General features: G+C 36.1%; 1 protein-coding gene across 1 annotated transcript in view; it reads right to left on the bottom strand.

Moving 5' to 3' along the window:
- Positions 1-1,398: 1,398 nt before the first annotated feature.
- Positions 1,399-22,500, bottom strand: part of LOC148943111 (uncharacterized) — an 80,720-nt gene continuing 59,618 nt past the window's right edge. Inside the window, exons 7-11 of the mRNA XM_089102438.1 lie at positions 16,051-16,201; positions 10,945-11,102; positions 8,116-8,299; positions 2,602-2,812; positions 1,399-1,623 (exon numbers count right to left, since the gene is read on the bottom strand). Of these exons, the coding sequence (XP_088958564.1) occupies positions 1,482-1,623; positions 2,602-2,812; positions 8,116-8,299; positions 10,945-11,102; positions 16,051-16,201 (846 nt within the window). The 3' untranslated portion in view covers positions 1,399-1,481. The remainder of the gene's footprint in view (positions 1,624-2,601; positions 2,813-8,115; positions 8,300-10,944; positions 11,103-16,050; positions 16,202-22,500) is intronic.

Raw genomic sequence — 22,500 nt, forward strand, 5'->3', positions numbered from 1 at the left:
TACTAATTTATCCAGGAACGCGAAGCTTCATTCAGGAAAAAAAACTCATCATTGCAAACTGTGTAAAAGATTATTTGGCAAAAAGTTTTGTACCACTTCCGATCTGAGTAAACATTAAAGAAAATACACAAGAGAAAAGTTTTATAAATGTAAGGTATGCAGTAAAGCTTTTTTCTCAGAGTTCTAATTCGTTCACGCATATGAAGGTTAATAGAGGGTACAAATGTGAGATACGCAATGTAGTGTTTTCTTTCTATTGTAATTTATTGATGAATTTAAAGGCTGGTACAGAAGCCATGGTGCCCATCAATAAATAAAAGGAGTCACTAAAAAACTGCATTCTAATGAGAAAATGAGTACTTCAACTTTATCAAGCAAGCATGTAATGGTGATCTTCTGTGTACACAGTATTAGAGTACATTCATGTTTCTAGAATACAGTCAGCTTATCACACTTAGTTACTGTGAGAGATTGTATACTCCATATTTTTGTTTTTGTTTTAGGAAACTCCCACAATACACTCTATTTAAATTTAAACTTTTCTGTATGTGCCTAATCCTTCATTAAAGAGAGCCTATTCTAGATGATATGAAATATTCAGGAAAATCACAACACATCAAATACAACACCACAATGCATTAAAGAAACTCAAAATGGTGAAATTCGCAAAGAACAAGCATGATCAGAGTGGTTAAGTTTCAATTATATATTTTGGAAGCAGGGAAGATTAGAATATGCAGTGCTGCTGAGAAGGGGCATCGAATGGCCGATTTGACAACGACTTTCGGTCACCCCAATTTGAAACAAATTGAAGAAATGAAGAACGACGTGCAGAAAATTTGTGTTGTTTTGCAGTATTAGATCACACAGATTCAAATTTTCTTAGGTTAATTTAAATCTACTTTAATTTGAACGTATATGATCTAACGCTGTGAAACCAGATGCAGCTTATTCGTGTCTTTCTTGACGCTCTGACTTTTAGAAGGTATAGGGGTGTTAGCCATACTCTTATATGTAATTCTTCCTCTTTCTATTTTTAAGTTTAACTCTACTAATTACTATAATTTCTGTTTGTTTAGGGTTTCATTTATTTATTAATAGTTATTTATGCTCAATTTAAGCTTGCCATACTATTCGACATTCTTTTGCTCGTCTTTGCCTTAATGTGACGCTTCACTTTTCTTTAGAGAAATACTTTTTTTTTAGTTTTTTTTTTCTTTAACGTAATCAACAGAAAAAGGAGAGTAAAAAAGAGAAGAAAAACTAGACTAAATGGCTAACCTGTATATGAACTACAGATGAGGTATGCGTAAACCAGTTGACATAACTCATAGGACACTTATTGTTTCCATAAAGGTTCATAAGATGAAGTAAATTCTGGGAACATAAACAACGAAAGAAACACCGAAAAGTATTTTCTGCCCATACAAAAACAAACCAAATAATAAAAAGTATTATAATTTAGACAGTACAATAATGTTTCAGTCATTTTTCATTCTTCCTTTCAAGATGATATCAGATGCTCGTTCAGCAATAAAAATGATCGGGGAATTGGGTGCTCCAGAAGGAAGAGAAGGTAAAACACTGGCATCGATAACCCGTAGACCTGTAACATTCCTGACCCTGAAATAAACTGTTGTTCAGAATCTAGTTAAGATTATAGTGTTGAAAAAATTGGATTTTTGTTAGATACACATACATAAATAACAAACTTCGCATTCATCACAATGTTTCTTTTCTTTGAATAAGATTAAAACACTTTTCAAAGAATTGAATAAATCACTACTAGGATAAAGGCTAAAAAAGAGCAAAAGGATGAGAGAGATTATATTTGACAAATGTTACGTAAAAATTTGTACATTTTTGTGCTACGAACTAATTCCTCCATTAACAAATGTCAAAGTCAAAGTCTGACATTTTATCTGATGTCTTGGACATTAGTTATTTTAATTGTTCTGAAGCATTTTGCTGGTCTGCTTCTTTTGTGATCCAATTAAGAAGTGTTGATATACACCAGTCTTTTTCAAAACGATTATCTGCCCCCTCCCAAACTTGATGCGTACAAGCCTCTAGAGCTGAAAACTCGTAGTTTTTTATTGCTTTTTTTTATGAGAAAAAGTATTCACTTGATTGTGACTTCAGTCACCAAGCTTCCCGTTTGCCGATTAGTTTTCTTTCTACTTTTCAATTACTTTATTCTATAAACTTTTTTTACCCTGTATCCCAGAGTGACAACTTGAGGGGAGCAATTATAGAGATTTATGGTATATTTTTTATGTTGTTCAAGTAAATCTCGAAATAGAAATGATTTTTTTTTCTTTCATTTGTTTACTTTTTGTGCAACGCAAAGAATAAGAAAATCACACAAGATAAAATGTATATACTGTCAATTTATTTTGTTCTTTGTTTTAATAAGCCAATTTGGCGCGAAAAAGAGATTTTTTAAATATGATCAAACTACACCGTCACCCTCTTTACCCATAGGCCAGTCCTGTTTACGCCTAGACCTTAGGCTTTCAATTAACTTTTTGGCTATTATCAAATATTCTGTAGCCATTTTAACTTTAAGAAAAGAAAAGTAAGCCTTAAAAATGTAGTTACCTAAGGTCCTCGTCGACAACACCTCCTTTTCCCATAAAAGCAGTTCCAACAGGATGGTACATTGTAATTGCAGCGTGTCTGACAAGACACTCTAGGTAGGACACCTCCTCTGTGTCAGGAATACCACAATCTTCAAATCTGGGCAGTTGAATTTCTGCCCCAATGGAGTCGAAAGCTTTTGTTCGAACAATCAAGAAAGACAGACGGATTGCTAGAAAAAAATGGCGCTCCAGTAAAGTCATTTATACAGCCGATCACCTATTCTAAAATTACATGAAATATTTTTTCCACCTCGTGCTGAATTTGAAAGAAATACAAAAAGACCAGAGACTTGCTGAGCCTTTTACCATCTTGAATAGCTCCGAAAACCAAGGGAAGCGAGTCATCAATTTACTCAGATGGCAGCAATAGACAGCGCCACATCACTGCCTAGGTAAAGAGCAATTTAGGTTTATTTTAGTTTTTTCTTCTTTCTTTTGATCAGGCCACTTTGTATAGAAGAACCAGTCGTAGAAACTTGGGAGAGGGTTCATTCGATTGAAAATTGAAATTTCGTGTACTCTTTTTAAGAGTCACAAGTGATTAAAGGATGATCGGCCCCCTCAAATGCCCTTTCTAGCTACTCCAGCCCACTTCTTTTTCCCTCAAAGACATCTGGTCAAAATAGTATTGACCAGATAGTATTTTGTTCAAAATAGTCGAAAGATCCAATAAATATTGTTCTGGGGATAAAATGAACCCCGCAGCCACTGGGACAAGGGTTGCAAATTATGCAAGTTTCCCATTGTTTACATATAAGCTTTATTATTTGGAAAGGGAGACGTTTTTAATCCTGGGTTTCCAAAATGGCCACGGGTACTAACATTAAACTTTCAGGGAATGATGAGGGGAATCTTGAGCTAAATAAAAAGACACTACTTGCATGTAGATTGCCAGAAGGGCGTATCCACATTATTTCACGAACAGCTGAGGGTATTAAGTTTAAGTTTTCAGGGCATGTTAAGGGGAATAATGAACCAGTCCAAAGATACCTTGTCCATCCAGGTTGTCAGAAGAGCACATCTGCAGTATATCTGGAACAGCCAAGGGAATTAAGATGAAACTTTCAGTGAATGTCCAGGGGGATATTAAATTCAATAAAAAGACACAATGTGTATCCAGTTTTTCAAAAGTGCAGACCTGCAACGTCTAAGGAACGGTTAAGAATACTAAGTTGAAACTTCTGAGAATGTTGAACTAAATCAAATTGACACAATGTACAGTCGTCAAAACGGTGGGCCTGCAATATCCCAGTAAAGTTAAGGGTATTAAGCCGAAACTTCCGAGGCATGTTGAAGGTATTTTGAATGGTGGCCGAGTCTATGCTATATACTCCTATGAGACTTATAACTCACGTACGGTTAAGTAGGTAGATGGATCAAAAGTTCCAATGTTCCGCCAAGTGGTCAATATGGCATACATGCAGTATCTCAGGAACAGCTTAGGTTACTAAATTAAAACTTTTAAGGAATGTTTGGCGAAAGGGGGCTAATGGATGCTGCATTGTGGCTGGGGAAAGCGTAGAGATAAACCGAAACCCACTGTGTGAATCCAGGTTATCAAAATGCCGTGTATGCAAAATCTCAGGAACAAATATTAACTTGTTAAGGGGTTCAGTTTAAATTTTGAAAAAAATTCAAAAATGGGTTCCAATAAACTTAAAATTTTCACTTGGGGAACAAGGTCAGCTCATCAAGTACCATAATTTTTCGAAAAAAAATTTGATTCCATTGATTCTTAGTGTGAAATATTCGCTTTTTTCCTCGTTTGTCTACTTTAAAATTTCAGGCCCATAGTACAACACAATTAAAATTTTAGAGCCAAAGAAACCTTAGCCAGAAAACAAATCTGGCTACATCGATTCTAGATGTCTCGTTTTTATTTATTTTTTTAAACAGCAAAAAGAACCATTTCACATCTGAACTTCAAATGCATTTATTCAAACAAACAGAGACCCAAAATAAAATGTAATTAGATAACATTCTTATAAAAATGGCAGATCAATATTAGTGCATAGTTAAGGTTTTAAAAATATTGGAAGGAGATCGCCTTCCCCCCGTGTCAGAAAAAAAATATTCTGATTTTCAAAGTAAAAAGCCAAAGATTGGGTGATATAAGCCTAAAACGTTTGACCCAGGTATGATCTGGAGGTCTAACGTAGTGGAGGTCTATCCCTTATCAAAGATATCTAGGTGATAAAAGTGTGGTTCTCATGAAATGTTAAAAAAAAACGCAATTTAGTGAACAAATTATCTCACAAAGCTATGGCCAAATATTATGATAAAAAGTTTTCAAATCGTAAAGGAAATTAGAAAGAAATATGGAAACTGATAAATGAAGTGACCTGTCGGAATGCTGAAATTGGAGGTGATGAAGTAAAACTTGAAGGGTTCGCCCCTGATGATAAGTCTGGAATTGTAAATAAGTTTGGTAATTTTTTCTCTAATATTGGTATTAAAGTGCAAAATAATGTAAAAAATAGATGTCAACAGGTTCAACAGGAACATATTATATGTAATAATAGAGGCGAGGGTTTTGAGTTAGCCTTTGATCCGTGTAAAAGTGATGAGTTCCTTAAAATGATAAAATCTCTGAAATCAAATTCTGCGGGAGTTAACGGCTTATCTCTTCGAGCGTTTAAGGCAATAATGTATTATATTCTACCGTGTCTTATTTTTATTATAAACCTGTCACTTGAAAAGAGCATTTTCCCTGATCTGCCAAAAGTTGCGAAAGTGATACCACTTCACAAAGGTGGCCCTAAAAAGGATATTGAGAACTGGCGACTGATTTCGATCCTTCGATTGTTTTCGAATTAGAAAAAGCTGTTCATAAACGTCTATATAGTTTCCTACAAACTAATGGTTTGCTGAGTGAGACCCAATTCGGATTTCGCAAAGGAAACTTGACGACAAAATGCTTTGCAACAACTTATAGAATCAATTAACAGTGGCATGGACAGAGGTGAAACACCTTTGTCTATATTTATAGTTATTCGCAAAGCATTCGATACAGTTGATTATCAAACGCTACTAAGTCGGATGGAGTCGTTAGGAGTCCGCGGAAAGTGTCAAAAGCGGTTTGAAAGTTATCTCGCAGGGAGATCCTTGAAAGTAGTGTTGAATGATGTGAGCTCAGCAACATTTCCAGTGACTTGTGGAGTACCACAAGGGTCAGTGTTAGTTCCACTGCTTTACCTCATTTATGTTGATCTCATGCCTCTTTATTTAGACGAGTCTTATCTCGTTTGATGATGATACCGTTTTAACTGTGTTTACCTTATCTGCGAAGGATCTGGTGAGAAAAGGGAATCTCGCATTGGAAAGGCTGGAGATTTTCACTTCATTAAGTGTACTGTGTGTAATCATTCGCAAGACATTTTTAATGACGTTCTGTAGAGTTGGTACACCTCTGGGTGTGTCTGGCTAGGTAACTTTACGTGGTAATCCAGTTCAACAAGTTGATCATCTCCGCTACCTTGGTTTTATCTTGATTTCCATCTGGCATGGAAATGTCACAGTGACACGACTTCATCAAATATTGTCCATGGGGTTGGCATACTTCGACGTCTGCAGCACCGTCTCCCTCAAAGAATACTTCTAACTATATATTATTCGTTGGCTTATGGAAGAGTGCAAGTTCTACAAAATAAAGCTGTCAAAATAATCGATAGGTATTTCCAGGATGTATATGAAACCTGTGCTTGTTTTAGGTCCCTGAAGCTCTTTAATGTAGGTAAAGTAAGAAATTATTAAGCTGCAGTACTGATTTGCGTCGTGATACTGGGTTTCATCGTTTGATTATGGGGGTGGAGGGGGGTGTGTAATATAAACGTCTTATGGACATAACACAATATGCTTCTTGATTATTTAGAATTTCTGGTCATATTTGCACATATAAAAAGACAAGGTTCAAAATGAAACACCTGGGTCCATCTGTATGGAATGAGCTACCATTGAGCATTAGGGCGGCGGAACACATCCTCAGTTAAAAAAAAAAAAATATTAGACTTTTTTGGGGGAAAATTGTTGAATTTTATTATGGCTGGTAGGGTGGGTAGGGGAGGAAGATGATTTGGAGAGGTAAGGATGGACTGGGAAGGTAAGGGTGTGCAAGGGCTAAGGTGGGATGCGGAGGATAGGGTGGGGGGAGTAGGATATTGAAGAGTGATGGAGACTGGATTTTTTATTATTATTTACCTTTTATATCTTTATTTATCTATTATTAATTTCGATTCAGTTATTTATTTATTTATCTGTTTTTTCATATATATATATATATATATATATATATATATATATATATATATATATATATATATATATATATATACAAAGGTTATAGCCTATTTATTTATAATTTATTTATAATTCATCTAATTAAATAGTTGAGGACTAAGTAAAAAGTTCAGTTAATAGGTAAGTAGTTACGTGGACTTTCGCGCGACCGCAAACCCTCATAGGTTTTCTCCAGCGCGAAAGTGTTGTTTAATTTATTTTTATGTTTGTGAATGTGAAAGAATAAACTTATGAACTTATTTTATTGATGCTTTGATAAATAGAAACTACACTGTTCAAAATACACATCGTTTTCAATGAAATACAAATGACACTCAAGCCGTTTAGAGGTTTATTTTATTTGGTAAAGCTACTCCTCTCTCTAAAAAGATTCCTGCGTAGGCATCGCCTGAAAAGTACATAAAACACAACCCTACTCTAACCAAGAATAAGTAATGACGTTGGTCATCATTGAGCTTTCAGGGTTTTTTCCCTTCCAATATTATATAATTATTGCTCCATTCTGTTGTTTTAAGGTTAATTAAATTTATTGAATGTGTAATGAATTTGTCAGCTAAGAGATAAAGATAACATTTCGATTCGTCATTCACCATTCTTTCCAAATATGACAATTGCTACCAGATCAATTGCTTCCCATTTTCCATCCCCATCTAAAGCCTGGATACAGCTCTAGAATGTATACAGTACATTACCAAATATTTCCTTTTTTTAATTGAGAATATTTGGCATTATAAATTCATTCTTGGTGAGAAAAAAAGCAAAAGAAAATAAATAAATAAATAACCTAAGCCAAAAAAATGACCAAAATATCTTATATTGCGGCCGTAAAATCTCTTTTTCTGATATCCATCGTTTCTTGTATTGGTTATTCTTTAACAATTATCTGACCAGGTCATTTCACAATTTTTGACTACTCATCTTCTTACCATGATTAGAACAATTGAATTCAATTTCATTTTGCTCCATAATTTGTGTTGATTAGTAAATAGTTACTATGACCTATAATAATTCTACTGTAAAGAAGGAATTTTTTAAATGCATAACAAAAATCGAGTCTTCATGTTTGAGGATATCTATAAAATTAAAAAAAAACGTATTTGGTAGGCAATTAAAAGAAAATCCGGGAATTTAACCACGGGAAGATTTTACCTCACCTAATTCTTTAGCTAAAAGTTACCTTCAATTAGGCACCTAATGTCTTCTTCGTCATTTAAATAATTTGGGTCTATGGAAGGTGGATCTAGTGGGTCAGTTGATTTTAGCATAACTTTCCCTTTTGACTTGGGATTCAGACATATGGACAACATAATGAAACCCTCTGCATTTTCATCATTTGCACCAGGAAACCACTTTTGATAAGACTGAAAGAGATATTTTGACAATATTCATCAAAAATTAAAATATGGCAAGAAACAAGAATTCTAATAAGATGACTTAACTTTATGTCAAATGGTTTGTGGTAGCAAACTGTGAGTAAGGAGTGACTCGGCCCAATAGTAGCCAAAACTCTAAGAAAAGAAACTTTGATAGCAGATAATGTATCAAAAGAGATGGATTTTATGTTGATTACAAATATCTAGAATCCATTATCTTGAATTATCTTTCATTCATTATCATCAAAAGCTACGAGCCTGAAAAAATCTGCCTGATTTTTGAAAAAGGGACAAAACACCTCCCAAACACCATGCGATTTTAATCAAAATCAAGCCGTCAGATTCAGCATATCAGAGAGCCTTGTTATAAAGGTTTATTTCATGATAATAAACCTTGCTAAGAGATAAATTGTTCTTGTAAAAAAACGAAAAAATATAAAAATAATTAAAGAAACCAAGTAAACGAGGGTGATTTTCAGCCAGTTGATAAAACAAAGCGAAAAAAAATCAGATATTTCGGCTAGAACCTCAACTAAGCCGTCCTCTGTACTAAAAACAAAACAAAAGAAAACAACATCAAAAAACAAATTATACTTTTGAAGTGAAAGCTAACAAAGTAGAATAAACACTCTAACAACAAACAAAAAATCCAAGCCAGAAAAAAGGGAAAACTATTCAAATTTAGGTTGGGAAATATTTTATTAGTAAGGTAAAAAGAAAGTTGTTTAAAATGAAATACAACAGTACTTGATCCTCTGTGTTTTAAGTTTTCGCAAATTGGATTTATAGGAATATTGCCAGTTTTTTTATTTGAATCAAAGTCTTTATTTATGTATTTTTTTTTTAAGCTAGACATCGGAGCCAATCCCATGGTAGTGACTTAGCTACCTGTGCTTTTTTGGCTACCTAGCCCTCCTATCAAAGACATCTGATTGGAATTTTGAGAAAATTGGGTTCCGGAATAGCCGAAAGTTCCAATAAATAAACCTTTGAGCATGATCAGATTAAACAACCCACATGGCAAGGGTCGAAAACCATGCAAATTACAAATTGTTCATATTAAATTAACTAAAATAAAACTATTTCAATTTCAAAACGAAATGAAACTGATTCAAAAAATATTTACGCTAAAGTCTTGAAGTTTTGTTACAATTCTTTGAGAAAGACTTCTCAGACACAAGGGCCAATGAATTTGGATTTAAAATGTTTTTAAAGAAGTTTAAGAATGTTTAGCGTAAAGAGCAAGGGTAGATGATGCCCCCCCCCCATAGATGGAAAAAATTTTGTTTGTTTTAAGTTGTAACATTTTTCATTACTTTCAGTCGACATTTTTTTTATTATTATTTAATTATGAGACAATAACCCCTGCACTAATTCCAAAACTGGTTAGAAGGTCAAAAAGGTCTTAATTTTCATATTTCCATCTCGGAGTCTCTTTCTTTTAGAATTGCTCAAGAGACGGATAGCCTGATTTTTCGTTGGTTGCAGAAAAAACACTAGTCTGGTGTGCGTGAGTTATAATCTTATTTGTATGAGACGGGCTTAGGGATGTAGTTTTATTTCTTCTGATGGCAAAATTAATTTGGAAAACTGATACTGTGGTTTTTAGATTAGTATTAGATGAAATAACCAGACGGCTTATTGTCGAATTTCCGTTTTGTTTGTCCTTTGTTTGGCCAAAAATACTCACTTTTTCTCTCAATAAAAAATATTCGATGTCTTTGTCATAGCCCATTTTTCTAATATTACCACTTAGGAAGCCAAGAATTAGCTCTAATTACTTTTGCAATGATATAAATTTCGAAGCTTGGGATATAAAAAAAGTACCAATTCCCAGTTGAGAATTGGTTTGCGAGAGAAATTCCAAAAGATTTCTCTCGCAAAAAAAAAGAATTATGTACGAGATTTTTGGTGGCAAATATTTTGAGCAGCTGATCAAGAACTAATTTAAAAAATATATATGTGTTTGGAAATTAATTTATTCAGAACTAAAGCTTTACCAACAAAGTCTTTTCTCTTGATCAAGTTCATGCGTCACTGGTTTAATTTATGGGTGATTTTTGGTATTTATTTTTTCTATAAGTTGTCGATAACAGATATTCTAAACCTTTTTACTTCTGTCGCGGAAAGGAGGCTCATCCTGGTTTTGTTTTGTTTTTTTAAGCTTTTGGATTTTCTTTGCATCGATTAGAAGTATTTAGGAGGATCTTCTATTTTCTGATCTTGAAGGCTCGTTTTGTACTTTTTTTTCTTCGAACAGTCTTTAGCACTGAAGGCATCTTGGAAGAAGTCTTTGTCTAAATTACTGTTTTTCCTTTTTCTGTTTTGTTTTAGAGGCTGAATGCTTACTTTGGTTTTGCCCTTCACAATTTTTTGTTTTTTAGGTCAATAGCTTTCTTTGAGAAAATTTCAATGTGAATAAAAGCTAAGAAGCTTAATTTAACCAGGAAAATAAAAACGGAAGAAAACAACAAATGATTCATAAATATTATTCTTTTATGCCAACTTCTCTAAGATGTTCTTTTTTATAAGGTCTACTAAGCAAAATTTGAAGTGGATTTATTGAAATTAACTTATTTTTGTTGACTTAATTGGCAAAATGCTATTGTCAGAATGGTTAACTCGATACTCACTTCTAGAGGAATGTTTGAAGCTTCAGTGTAAGATTTTGCGTCAATAGAACCCATATTGAATAGCAGCGACATTAGGCCAAAGTTGTCTTGTGACATGGAATTCATTAGCTTCGTGGAGGTTATTAGAGATCCATCAATGCCAGATGACGCTAAGAAACCTTGCAATTTAAACTTAATTTAAAAATAATTAAATCGCTTTTTTCACTTTCAGACATACCAGTAGTGAGAACGCCTAAGATCTACTTTTTACCAGACATTTATTTTTTCCTAAATTAATTTAAAAAACTTTTTTCCACAAAATGAGTCTTTCAAAGAAAAGTAAAGAACTCGATTAAACAAAAAATGAGCAAAAATAAAATAAAATAATCTACCAAGTGTGAAACTACCACAAATCAGCATCGATAAATAAATGAAATCCAAGATGAACAGAAATTAAATTAATTAACCGAGTCAAACTCAAAACGAGCAGAGATTAACATTAGTTGGGCGCAAAACCCCTATGCCTTCCCAAGGCCAGAACAAAATTTGCACTTTACTGAAAAAATATAAATGTTTTTACTTTTATAACTTTAATAATCAAATAATATTAAAATTTTGATTACTAAATGTCAGTATATGTATATTAAACTGACAATGCACATTCATTTGTATTTTTTCAGTAAAGTGCAAATTTGTTCTGGCGTTGGGAAGGCATATGGGTTTTGCACCCAACTTGTGTTAATTTCTGCTTGTTTTGAGTTTGACTCGGTTAACAATTGTAATTTCTGTTCGTTTTGGGTTTCATTTATTTGTCGATGGTGATTTGTGGTAGTTTACGCTATTTTGATTTGGTTAAATTTTCAGAGCTGAAAAGGGCGGGTTATTGTGGGAGGGTGGGAGTGGAAGGGGGATTAGTTCCCCTCAATTCACTTTCGACTATTCAAAAGGGCATCAGCCCTTTCTATTTTCAATCGAATGAGCCCTTTTCGAAGTTCCTACGACAACTCCTTCGATACGAAGTGCCCTGGTCTGAACAACAACAACAACAAAAAATTAATACATTATACCCACTTCGATCTTTACTATGTGTAAACTTTCGATACTTTACAAATGTGCACTTGAACCTCGTTCAAGTGCACATTTGTCTCAATTGCTGGTGTAGGATGACAGTCTTTTTCTTATTCTTCTTCTCTCTCTCTCTTTTTTTTTTTTTTTTTGCCAAGTAATTACCTCTAAAACATTGTAAAAATGTCAAGCCTTCCAATCAATTTCGAATATTAAAAAGGGCACTAGGCCTTTCGATTTCCAATCCAATGAGCCCTTTTGGAAACGACAACGGTTTCTATAAACACCTTATATGCCCCCAGGGCATAAATCACAACCCTTACCCTAAGGTCTGTTAGGGTGGTTGTCATCCTCTAAGACATAACTTCCAGAACTTTCAACTACGTTAAACAACATAGCTATCTCAAAACTTTGATTGGATGTGTTTGGGGAAATGGTGGACGTCAGAGGGGTGTTAGTCGCCTTCCAATCCCTTTCGACTATTAAAAAGGGCACAAGTCACTTCTTGCCTAGAGGGTTGTGGGGGAGTGTCCTCCTCTTTGCTTAGTCCCCGTTTCTTGTCTCGTTCTCGAGTGTCCCCGTTCTTTACTTAGGCAACGCGATCCTGCTGGCTATGATTCATACAACAACTTTCTATATAAACCTTATATGCCCTCAGGGCATAACTTACAACCCTTACACTGAGAGCTCTGAGGGGGTTATCGTCCTAAAAGACCTAATTTCCAGTACGTGCAACTACGTTGAACAAAATGGATATCTCAAAATTTTGATTAGATGTGTTTTGGAAAATGGTGGGTGTGAGAGGGGCGTTAGTTGCAATCCAATCCCTTTGAGGAATTAGAATATCCACTTTTCCTTTACTTTCTCGACTGAATGAGCCCTTCTGAAGATTCTAAGACAGTGGTTTCAACAAGAACTGCATTTGCACCAGGGCATAGCTTAAAATCCTTGCCCTGAGGGCTGTGGGGGGAGGGTTTGTCATCCTTAAAGACCTAATTTCCAGAAATTATAACTACGTTGAATAAAATGGTTATCTAAAAATTTTGATTGGATGTGCTTGGGGAAAAGGTGGGCGTGAGAGGGGGGTTAGTTGCCCTCAAATCACTTTCGACTATTAAAAAGGGTACTTTCCCTTTGAATTTCAAATCGAATAAGCTCTTTTCAAGTTTCTAAGACAACGATTTCAATAAAAACCTTATATGCCCCCAGGGCATAACTTAAAACCCTTGCCCTGAGGGCTGTGGGGGAGTGTCCTCCTCAGGAACATATTTTCTATATGGAAATCAACTACGCTGAACAAAATGGCTATCTCAAAATTTTGATTGGATCTGTTTGGGGAAATGATGGGCGTGGGGGGGGGGGCTAGTTGCCCTCCAAACACTTTCGACTACTAAAAATGGCACTAGCCCTTTGAATTTCCAATCAAAAGAGCCTTTTTTGAAGTTTCTGCGACAACGCCTTCTATAAAAACCTTATATGCCCCAGGCCATAACTTAAAACCCCTGCCCTGAGGGTTGTGGGGGAGTGTCCTCCTCAAAAACATATTTTCTATTTGGAAATCAATTACGCTGAACAAAATGGCTATCTCGAAATTTTGATTGGATGTGTCTGGGGGAATGATGGGCGTGGGAGGGGCTAGTTGCCCTCCAATCACTTTTGACTATTAAAAAGGGCAATAGCCCTTTCAATTTACAATCAAATGAACCTTTTTTGAAGTTTCTTCGACAACGCATTCTATAAAAACCTTATATGCCCCCAGGGCATAACTTAAAACCCTTGCCCTGAGGGTTGTGGGGAAGTGTCCTCCTCAAAAACATATTTTCTATGTGGAAATCATTTACGGTGAACAAAAAGACTATCTCAAAATTTTGATTGGATGTGTTTGGGGGAATGATGGGCGGGGGGGGGGGGGCTAGTTGACCTCCAATCACTTTCGACTATTATAAAGGGCACTAGATATCTCAATTTACAATTGAATGAGCCTCTTTTGAAGTTTCTACGACGAACCCTTCTATAAAAACCTTATACGCCCCCAGCGCATAACTTAAAACCCTTGACCTGAGAATTGTGGGGGAATGTCCTCCTCAGAAACATATTTTCTATGTGGAAATCAACTACGCTGAACACAATGGCTATCTAAAAATTTTGATTGGATGTGTTGGGGGGACGGATGGGCGTGGGGGGGGGGTTAGTTGCTCTCCAATCACTTTTGACTATTAAAAAGGGCAATATCCCTTTGAATTTCCAATCGAAAGAGCCTTTCTTGAAGTTTCTACGACGACGCCTTCGATAAAAACCTTAAAAGACACCAGGGCATAACTTAAAACCCTTGCCGTGAGGGTTGTGGGGAGTGACCTCCTCAAAGACATATTTTCTTTCTTGAAATCAACTAATCTTACCAAAATGGCTATCTCAAATTTTTGTTTGGATGTGTTTGGGAATGATGGGCGCGGGGGGGCTAGCTGCCCCCCAATCACTTCAGACTAGTAAAAAGCACACTAGCCCCTCCAATTTCCAATTGAATGAACCACTTCCGAAGTTTCTAAGACAACTCCTTCGATACGAAGTGCCCGACTGAAGAAAAAAAAAAACACATTGTGCCCACATCGTTCTTTACTTAGGCAGCGCTAGCGCGCTGCCTATGATATAGACATACACATATTTTCAGGTGCAAGATTTAAGCTCAGATTTTCTTATTTAGAAGATTTTTGTTTCTAACTGTAGGATCATTTTTATATGTTTGAGGACGGTTTTTAACACCGATTCAACATAAAAGGGATAACAGCAGAGGATATTAAAATATTGATTTTAAATAAATGGGCCCTGGCCAGGGGCGAATCTCCAGAATTTTTATTGGGGGGGGGTAAGAGGGGTCCATATCCGGATTGTCAAGGGGCATGGGATTTATAATATTTTCTCCACATTATAGGGGAGAAAACCAAACAACGCCCCCCCCCCCCCCAAACAACGCCCCTGGTCTTGGGATTCATAAAATTTCTTAAGGAGTTTCTACACAACTAAACAAAATTTCTTGTAAAAAATCTTAATTAATAAAAGTGGCACATAAGTTCTGCATCAGTATAATCAACAATTTAATAAATACTTAATGGGCGAACAATCAAAATTATATAAATTCTTGTTAGTACTAAAATTAGGCTCTAAAAGAACATATGGTGCACAATTTTTTCGTGGGAATAAAAAGCTTTGAGCCCAGCAAGGTAAAAGAGTGTATGCACCTCCGTCAGCCACAGCTACTTCTGCTTAGTAGAAGCAAGCGTTTTTTAGTATGTTAATTATTCCCCCGCTAAAAGTGTTCAGTAAAATTTACACCGGTAGTCATCTAGAAACATCTTTGAAAAATTCCTAAATTTTAAGACCCATGGATTAAAAAAAAACTCTCGTTAGAAACTGCCATCACGCATGCAAAAATATTTCCTGTATTAAGATGATTCTTCTGGATAAGAAATTCGTAGTGTGATTCTTGGACCTGTAAAAATATATAAAGCTAGGAAAAGATCAATAACACGGGGAACTCTGATGAGGATCCCAGCTCTCCTCTCTACTAACACACAAGCCTAGTATAAATTGAATTACAGAGCAATGGAAAGAACAAAAAAAATATTTCCCTGAATTAATCAACTATAAAAATGTATTTACACAGACACGCATAAACAACAACCAATACAATAAACTGCAAGCCAAAGAAATACAGTTATAGACTAAAATACTTAATTTTCAGTGCAAAACTCGATTTAGGTTGCCAGAGCGAGGGACTAGGGACATCATTTGATAAGAAAAAAAAGGGTGGGCACATATATAATTTTTTCACCAAAAAACTTGTCACTTTTTTTTTACTTGTAGCTTTGTATACGAGGCTTTTGATAGCTCTTTTGGTACACTTTTTCCATATTATTTTTCTTATAAAATAAACTTTATAGTATTTTTTTGTAAGTTTTCTTTTATTGTGAACTATTTATTGTATGTGCAACCGTTAACCAGAAATATCTAAAATCGCTGCGTAGCCTAATATTATTGCTTCTGTGTATAAAATTTGATGCATACCTCTTCCGAAGACAAGATATTTAGCTATAGTTCCAAAAGATTTTATTTTATAGGCATTGATGCTTAAGGGCTTTTTGATTGAAACTCTTAGTGGAACTACAAGATGATCTTGCAAATTTTCTCCAACTGGCAAGTCTGAGATTAGCGGGATCTGAAAAAGATATGCAAATTGACTGTATATCCTCAACATGCCAAATTGGGACATATTAGATCTATTACAAGTTTGTTGTTGAAGCCAGCACATACTAAAAAGATTATAAAGAAGAAAGTAAAAACAGAAGAGAGCGTAAAGAAGAGTAAGCAACAACTATCCCTTTTCGCAAATAAGATATTTACGGAGTCAGTTCAGCGCTGAAGACATCAATAACATTTTTTAAATGCAGGCAATGGCTTTTATTAGATCATAAAAAAGAGAAAAAAACATATAGGGAACGGAATAACGATGTACCCTGTATGTCAAATCCTATGCCCATTCTAAAAATGAAAAATTGTCGTGGATTTACAGAATGCTGGAAATCTGCTTTTGTTATTTATTTATATTTTTTTCACTGAAAAAAAAATCAGTGGAAAAAACGTATGAAAGATGGTTTGTACAAAAATAAATATATAGAATTATTTAGTACGAGTATATACACCTAAATCTCACGTCAAGGCCTCAAAAAATTAATGACCCATGAAGATAAAGACACCACTTGTTAGACAAAACTTAATCAAACATAAACAGTTGCTAGATATTATTGAGAATGTAGGCCAAGATACTTTGGCCATAATGAGGTACAATCCTGTCAAGGGAGTTGAATCATTGGGATTGGCTGCCAAGCCACACCATAGTCACATCCGTCGATAAGGTAAAGCAAAATTCTATAAAGTGCATAGGGTTTTCTTGATTTTAGCGCCACAATTGTATTTCAAAAGCGGAAAATAAAAATTACAAGAAATCAGTTTAAAAAGTCTGCATCAACACTAATTAGCTTCCAACTGTTCTCTACAAATACTAAATTTTCTTACCTTTTGTCAGGTTTCTGTTACAGATAGAAAATTTGTTGTTCCAAGCTTCCATTTTTTTTAGTTTCAACAAATTATGCATTAAATGTCGACTCTGATTGGTCAATCAAGAATTTTATGCTTGAAAGTTGAAGAATGTTCAACTCGAGAAATTACGAATGGTGTAAATACTTTACGCTGTAGTGGTGCGGCATTTTGATTTTATCGTCAAGTGTGACTATAATGTGGCCTCGGCATAAGATTCATGCACATGGTTAAGTCACAGAATTGACAATTTTCCACGTTTCACATCTTTGCACTTCCTTAGATTTATAGCTGAAACAATCCTTCTTTAATTTCCTTTCAAATAAGTGAATTCAATTGTCAGTTGTACTCTAAACAATGCTCTTTATCTCTAGAGTCTAGAGCAAGAGTTCCCAACTGATTTTGGGTCATACCCCATCTTGGCATTTCTTACAACCTAATCCCCCTGATGATATTTAAAAAAAATTATTCAGAATTTTACGCATTTTCACCTGAAAGAAACTTGAAAGGCCATTAGCTTGGCATCAAACAGTTCGTGGTAACAAACTGTAAGTAAGGAGCGACACGCCTCAATAGTAACTGAAAACGGAATTTTGATATCAATAGAACTATCAAAATAATGGACGTATTATGGTGATTCCAAATATATAAGATTCATTAAGCTTAGTGTTACCCACAACTGGCTGCAAGCCTGAGAAAAATTGTCGGATTTTCGAAAAAGGGAGGAAACATCCCCTAAAAGTCAAAGAATCTTAATGAAAATGATACCATCACGTTCAGAGTACCGGAGAATACTGTAGAGGTTTCAAGGTTATATCTGCAAAAATGTGGAATTTTGTTTTATTGTCAGAAGAAAGATCATGGATGCGCGTTTATTATTGTTTTTTCCCTCCAGGGGTCATCTTACTGAGTCAAAGGTCCTAGAAATTTAGGAGAGGGCTCATTTGAATGGATATTAAAAGTTCTAGTGCCCTTTTGAAATGACCAAAAAGGTTGGAGGTCAACTAGCCCCCCCTCCCTTCCACGCCCATTTCCCCCCAAAATCGTACAATCAAAATTTTGGGATAGCCATTTTGTTCAACATAGTTAAAAAGTCCACAAAATATGCACATGAATTCCCCCCAGCCCCTGGGAATAGGTCTTTAAGTTATAAAATTTGGCCATTGTCTAAATGTAGGATTTTTCTTTGAGAAGTATAGACATTGGGGGGGGGGACTCAGGTGGGTTTCGATGAAGATAATTTTCTGTATGGAGGGAAATTTCCAGGGGTGAACTTTACAGGGGGAAATTTTACATTTGGGTGATTTTAGAGAATTTCTATATGAAGTTCATTTTATTAGTTTTACTTTCTATTTGTCTGCTCAATTTTGCATGTGGAGATGTTCCGGGGGAATTGTTCGGGGAAATTTTCAACGTGTTTGGATTACCTGGAAATAATTTTCACGGAGGGGGGACTTCCAGAGTGATTGGAAAACCTATTGGAATATAAGTCTTTTTAAAATGAAAGTATACTAAGGAGAATCTAGGTTGAATTTTCTGCAAGGAATTTTAAGGAGGGAGGGAAGAATTTTAAGTGAGGATGGAATTGTCCGGAAGGAATTTAAGGGGAATATATTTTACGCGGGAGGAAATATCCACGGAGGAGTTTCCTGTGAGGGGAGGGAATTTTTTATGGAGGGTAATCCAGATTTACTGGCATTATTTGAAGAACGATCAGAAATCAAATAAAAAAAAAAGATTTTCAACTGAAAGTAAGGAGCATCAGCAACATTAAAACTCAAAACAAACAGAATTAGTCAGAAATTAGACAGGAATAGATTGTCAGTGAGAATTTGAAAAACATGAACTTTGTCACATTTATGGATGTCAACAGCAATTCATGTCTTTTTTATGGTTTTCTCAGTGAGAATTTGAAAAACAGGAACTTTCTCACTGAGAAAACCATAAACCACGTGGTGCTGTCACGAGTCAGGACACCTGTGCTGTCGACCTCAATTCACCTATCGTGAATCAATAATTCCCCTTAGAAACAACAAATTAATTTCCCCTTTCTTGACAGATCAATCAATCAATGACATCATCTGTCAGACTTTAAAAATTTCAGTTGAAAAATTTACACAAAGTTTTAGCACTTCTAAAAAACCTTCCAATTCTATTTCAACGGCGCTTGTGTTTCAGAAGTTGTTTAAAAAAAAAAAAAAATCGGACAAACAGTTAAACTTTAGCACAAAGAGCAAGACATTGAGGAGGGGCAACCCCTTCATATACTGAAGTAGAGAGGGGTCAGGAGGTCCCATGATTCACCCCTGCTGCCACCTACCACTTTTTTTAACATCATATATTGGCACGAGAACCACGTGGTTTATGGTTTTTTCAGTGAGAATGAAAAAACAGGAATTTTCTCACTTGAAAAACCATGAATTTTGTCACATTTATGGTTGTTTTCATGGATGGATATGGGTGTTGTTCGATTTATTTGATGTTTTTCTCGGATGTCAACATCAAATTATGGATGTTTTATGGTTTTTGTCAGTGAGAATTTGAAAAACAGGAATTTTCTCACTTGGAAAAACAGGAATTTTGTCACATTTATGGTTGTTTTGATGGATGGTTATGGATGATTTATGGTTTTTGTCAGTGAGAATTTGAAAAACATGAACTTTGTCACATTTATGGATGTCAACAGCAATTCATGTCTGTTTTATGGTTTTCTCAGTGATAATTTGAAAAACACGAACTTTCTCACTGAGAAAACCATAAGCCACGTGGTGCTGTCACGAGTCAGGACACCTGTGCTGTCGACCTCAATCCACCTATCGTGAATCATTAATTCCCCTTAGAAACAACAAATTAATTTTCCATTTCTTGACAGATCAATCAATCAATGACATCATGTGTCAGACTTTAAAAATTTCCGCCTAGAAACATTTCTCCAGGAATAGATTCAAATCATTAATATCTTTGCCTCGGGAACAGTTCTACTGGTCGAACTCCAAAGGATATTAATAACCACAGGCCATGGAAATAATTAGGCAAGAAACATCTTAGCGATGAATTGTTTTAGCGCGCGAAAAGGTTTCCTATTAATTTGAAATGCGTTAGCGCAGAGATGCCAATAACAGAGGAACACGCTGAATTTGCGTTTAGTGATTATTTGGGCGAAACCGTTTTAGACAGGTTTTGGAACTATTTCGGCGAAACAGATAGAGACATTTTAAAAGAAGATTTTTGAAGAGATTTTAGAAGAGAATTTGAGTGTGGTCGTTATAACACACAAGTTTCATTTGAACAGTGTTGTGAGGTCCTCTAACCCAACCCCAAAGGGTTCCAATCCTCCTACCCCAACCCCGAAGGAAGCCCCCGGTCCTCAAAAGCCCCCCAAGCTCCCAAAGGCCCTCCACCGGTCTCCAAATGTCCCCCAGGCCCCCAACTGCCCCCCCGGACCCTCAAAGGCCCCCCAAGCTCCCAAAGGGCCACCGGCGCCCCCAAAGGCCCACCCAGACCCCCAAAGGCCATCCCCGGTCCCTCCCAAAGGCCCATCGAGCTCCCAAAGGACCAACGGGGTCCCAAAGGCCCTCCACCGGTCCCCAAATGTCCCCCAGGCACCCCAACGCCCTCCCAGGGGCCCCCCCCCCAAGGCCCATCGAGCTCCCAAAGGACCAACGGGGTCCCAAAGGCCCACCACCCGGCCCCAAAAGTACCTCCGGACTCCTACAGGCCCTCCCTGTGCCCCCCCGGACCACCGGTCCCCCAAAGTCCCTCCGGCCCCCCCAATGCTCTCCCAGTGCCCCAAAGGCCCACCATGTGCCCCCATTCAATTCTAAGACAGTATTGTGACACAATGGATAGAACATATGAAATTATTGATGAACTTGAAGCCTTGGCAGCCACAATTAGCAATGTAAGTTCTGTTTTCATTTTTTATTTTCAAAATAAAATTGTTTTCCGTGGTCCCCCTCTCCTCTATTCGGGTAAGCCCCCCCCCCTCTACCAACGTCCCTATATGATGTTTATACTCGATAAAAAGTGTAAAATACGCTCTTTTTTCGTTACGTAAACCCCATCCTTCCGTCCCCCTCTTTTTACGACCTTAATTCTAGCAAAAATAAATAATTTTCTTTCGTTAAATTTATGCAATTTTAAGTGTCTATATCCTAGCTAAAAACGATCATTGACTTCCGTCACTGGTGTTATTAACCGAACCTGGTTTTGATACACGGCTCTCCGGTACGAGGCCTATAATTAGCTGTCATCCTTTCCCCTCTGTGTTTACAAACGCAGCAGCCAAAGTCAAAATGAACTGTTTCTCGGTCAAAATTAAAACACTTTGAGGCAATTGTAATAATTAGGCGCAGACACAATGTGCTATTTTGCAGAACCGGTGAAATCTCGTTATTTTCAAATTAAGATAGAACAATATATTCACGACATGTACAACAGGGGGAGGGGGCCATGACTCATTTCTATCACCATCATTCTTAGGTGAAAACAAAATGTTTCTTCGTATGAAAAGTAAGGGGGGTGAGTTTAAGAAAAACAAACATTGCTTGATTATGTTTAAAGTGAATAGCATTTTGACCATATCGTTCGGTGGAGGGAGGGGGGATTTGCCCATGTCTTGTCTCAGGGATATTTTCCGTGGGGGTTATTTTCCGTGGACTGTTTTTTCTGGGTGTGTGATAAATACCAGCTATCGTAAAAGGATATGGAAAGATAAAAAATACCGTTAATACATTAAATGCATCAAACACGGCGTGCACAATGCAGATTAAAACCAGAAAAGAACAGAAACGCTTAAAAATAAGAAATTAGGCCAATTTATATAGGCGGGCTTTTGAAGGGCTCAGTGAGCCGTAATTCTCAGATTCAAAAAAGGATGCAATTAGTATATTTCACGAAACCTGATTTAGGAGGTGTAGGTTGCTTTTTTGACTTTTCAGAGCTAAGATTCTTAGTCACTCATAGGTGTTTGTTGTCTGAAACTTCGGGTTTGTAATGAGTAGTTGGCTATTTTAGACTTTTCTGAACTATGGTTTCTTAGTATTTTGTTGGTGAATGCTGTCTGAAACTTATTATTTGGGATATGTAAATTACTATTTCGGGCTTTTCTGAGGTGGATTTCTTAGTCTTTTCATAGGTGTATGGTGTCTAAAACCTATGATTTGGGGTGTATAGTTTGCTATTTTTGAATTTTCTGAGTTAGGTTTCTTAGCCTTTCATAGGTATTTGTTGTCAGAACATTATTAGTTTGGATGTATAGTTTGCTATTTCAGGCTTTTCTGAGCTAAGGTTTTCTAGTATTTCGTAGGTGAAGGTTGTCTGAAACCAATAGTTTGGGATGTGTAATTTGCTAGTTTCGACTTTTCATCGCCAGATTTCTTAGTCTTTTGTAAGTAAGTGGTATCTAAAATCTATGATTTG

This window comes from Artemia sp. Qi Xiang Cuo, chromosome 16 (genome assembly GCF_049724085.1).
Source record: "Artemia sp. Qi Xiang Cuo chromosome 16, ASM4972408v1, whole genome shotgun sequence".
Taxonomy (NCBI): domain Eukaryota; kingdom Metazoa; phylum Arthropoda; class Branchiopoda; order Anostraca; family Artemiidae; genus Artemia; species Artemia sp. Qi Xiang Cuo.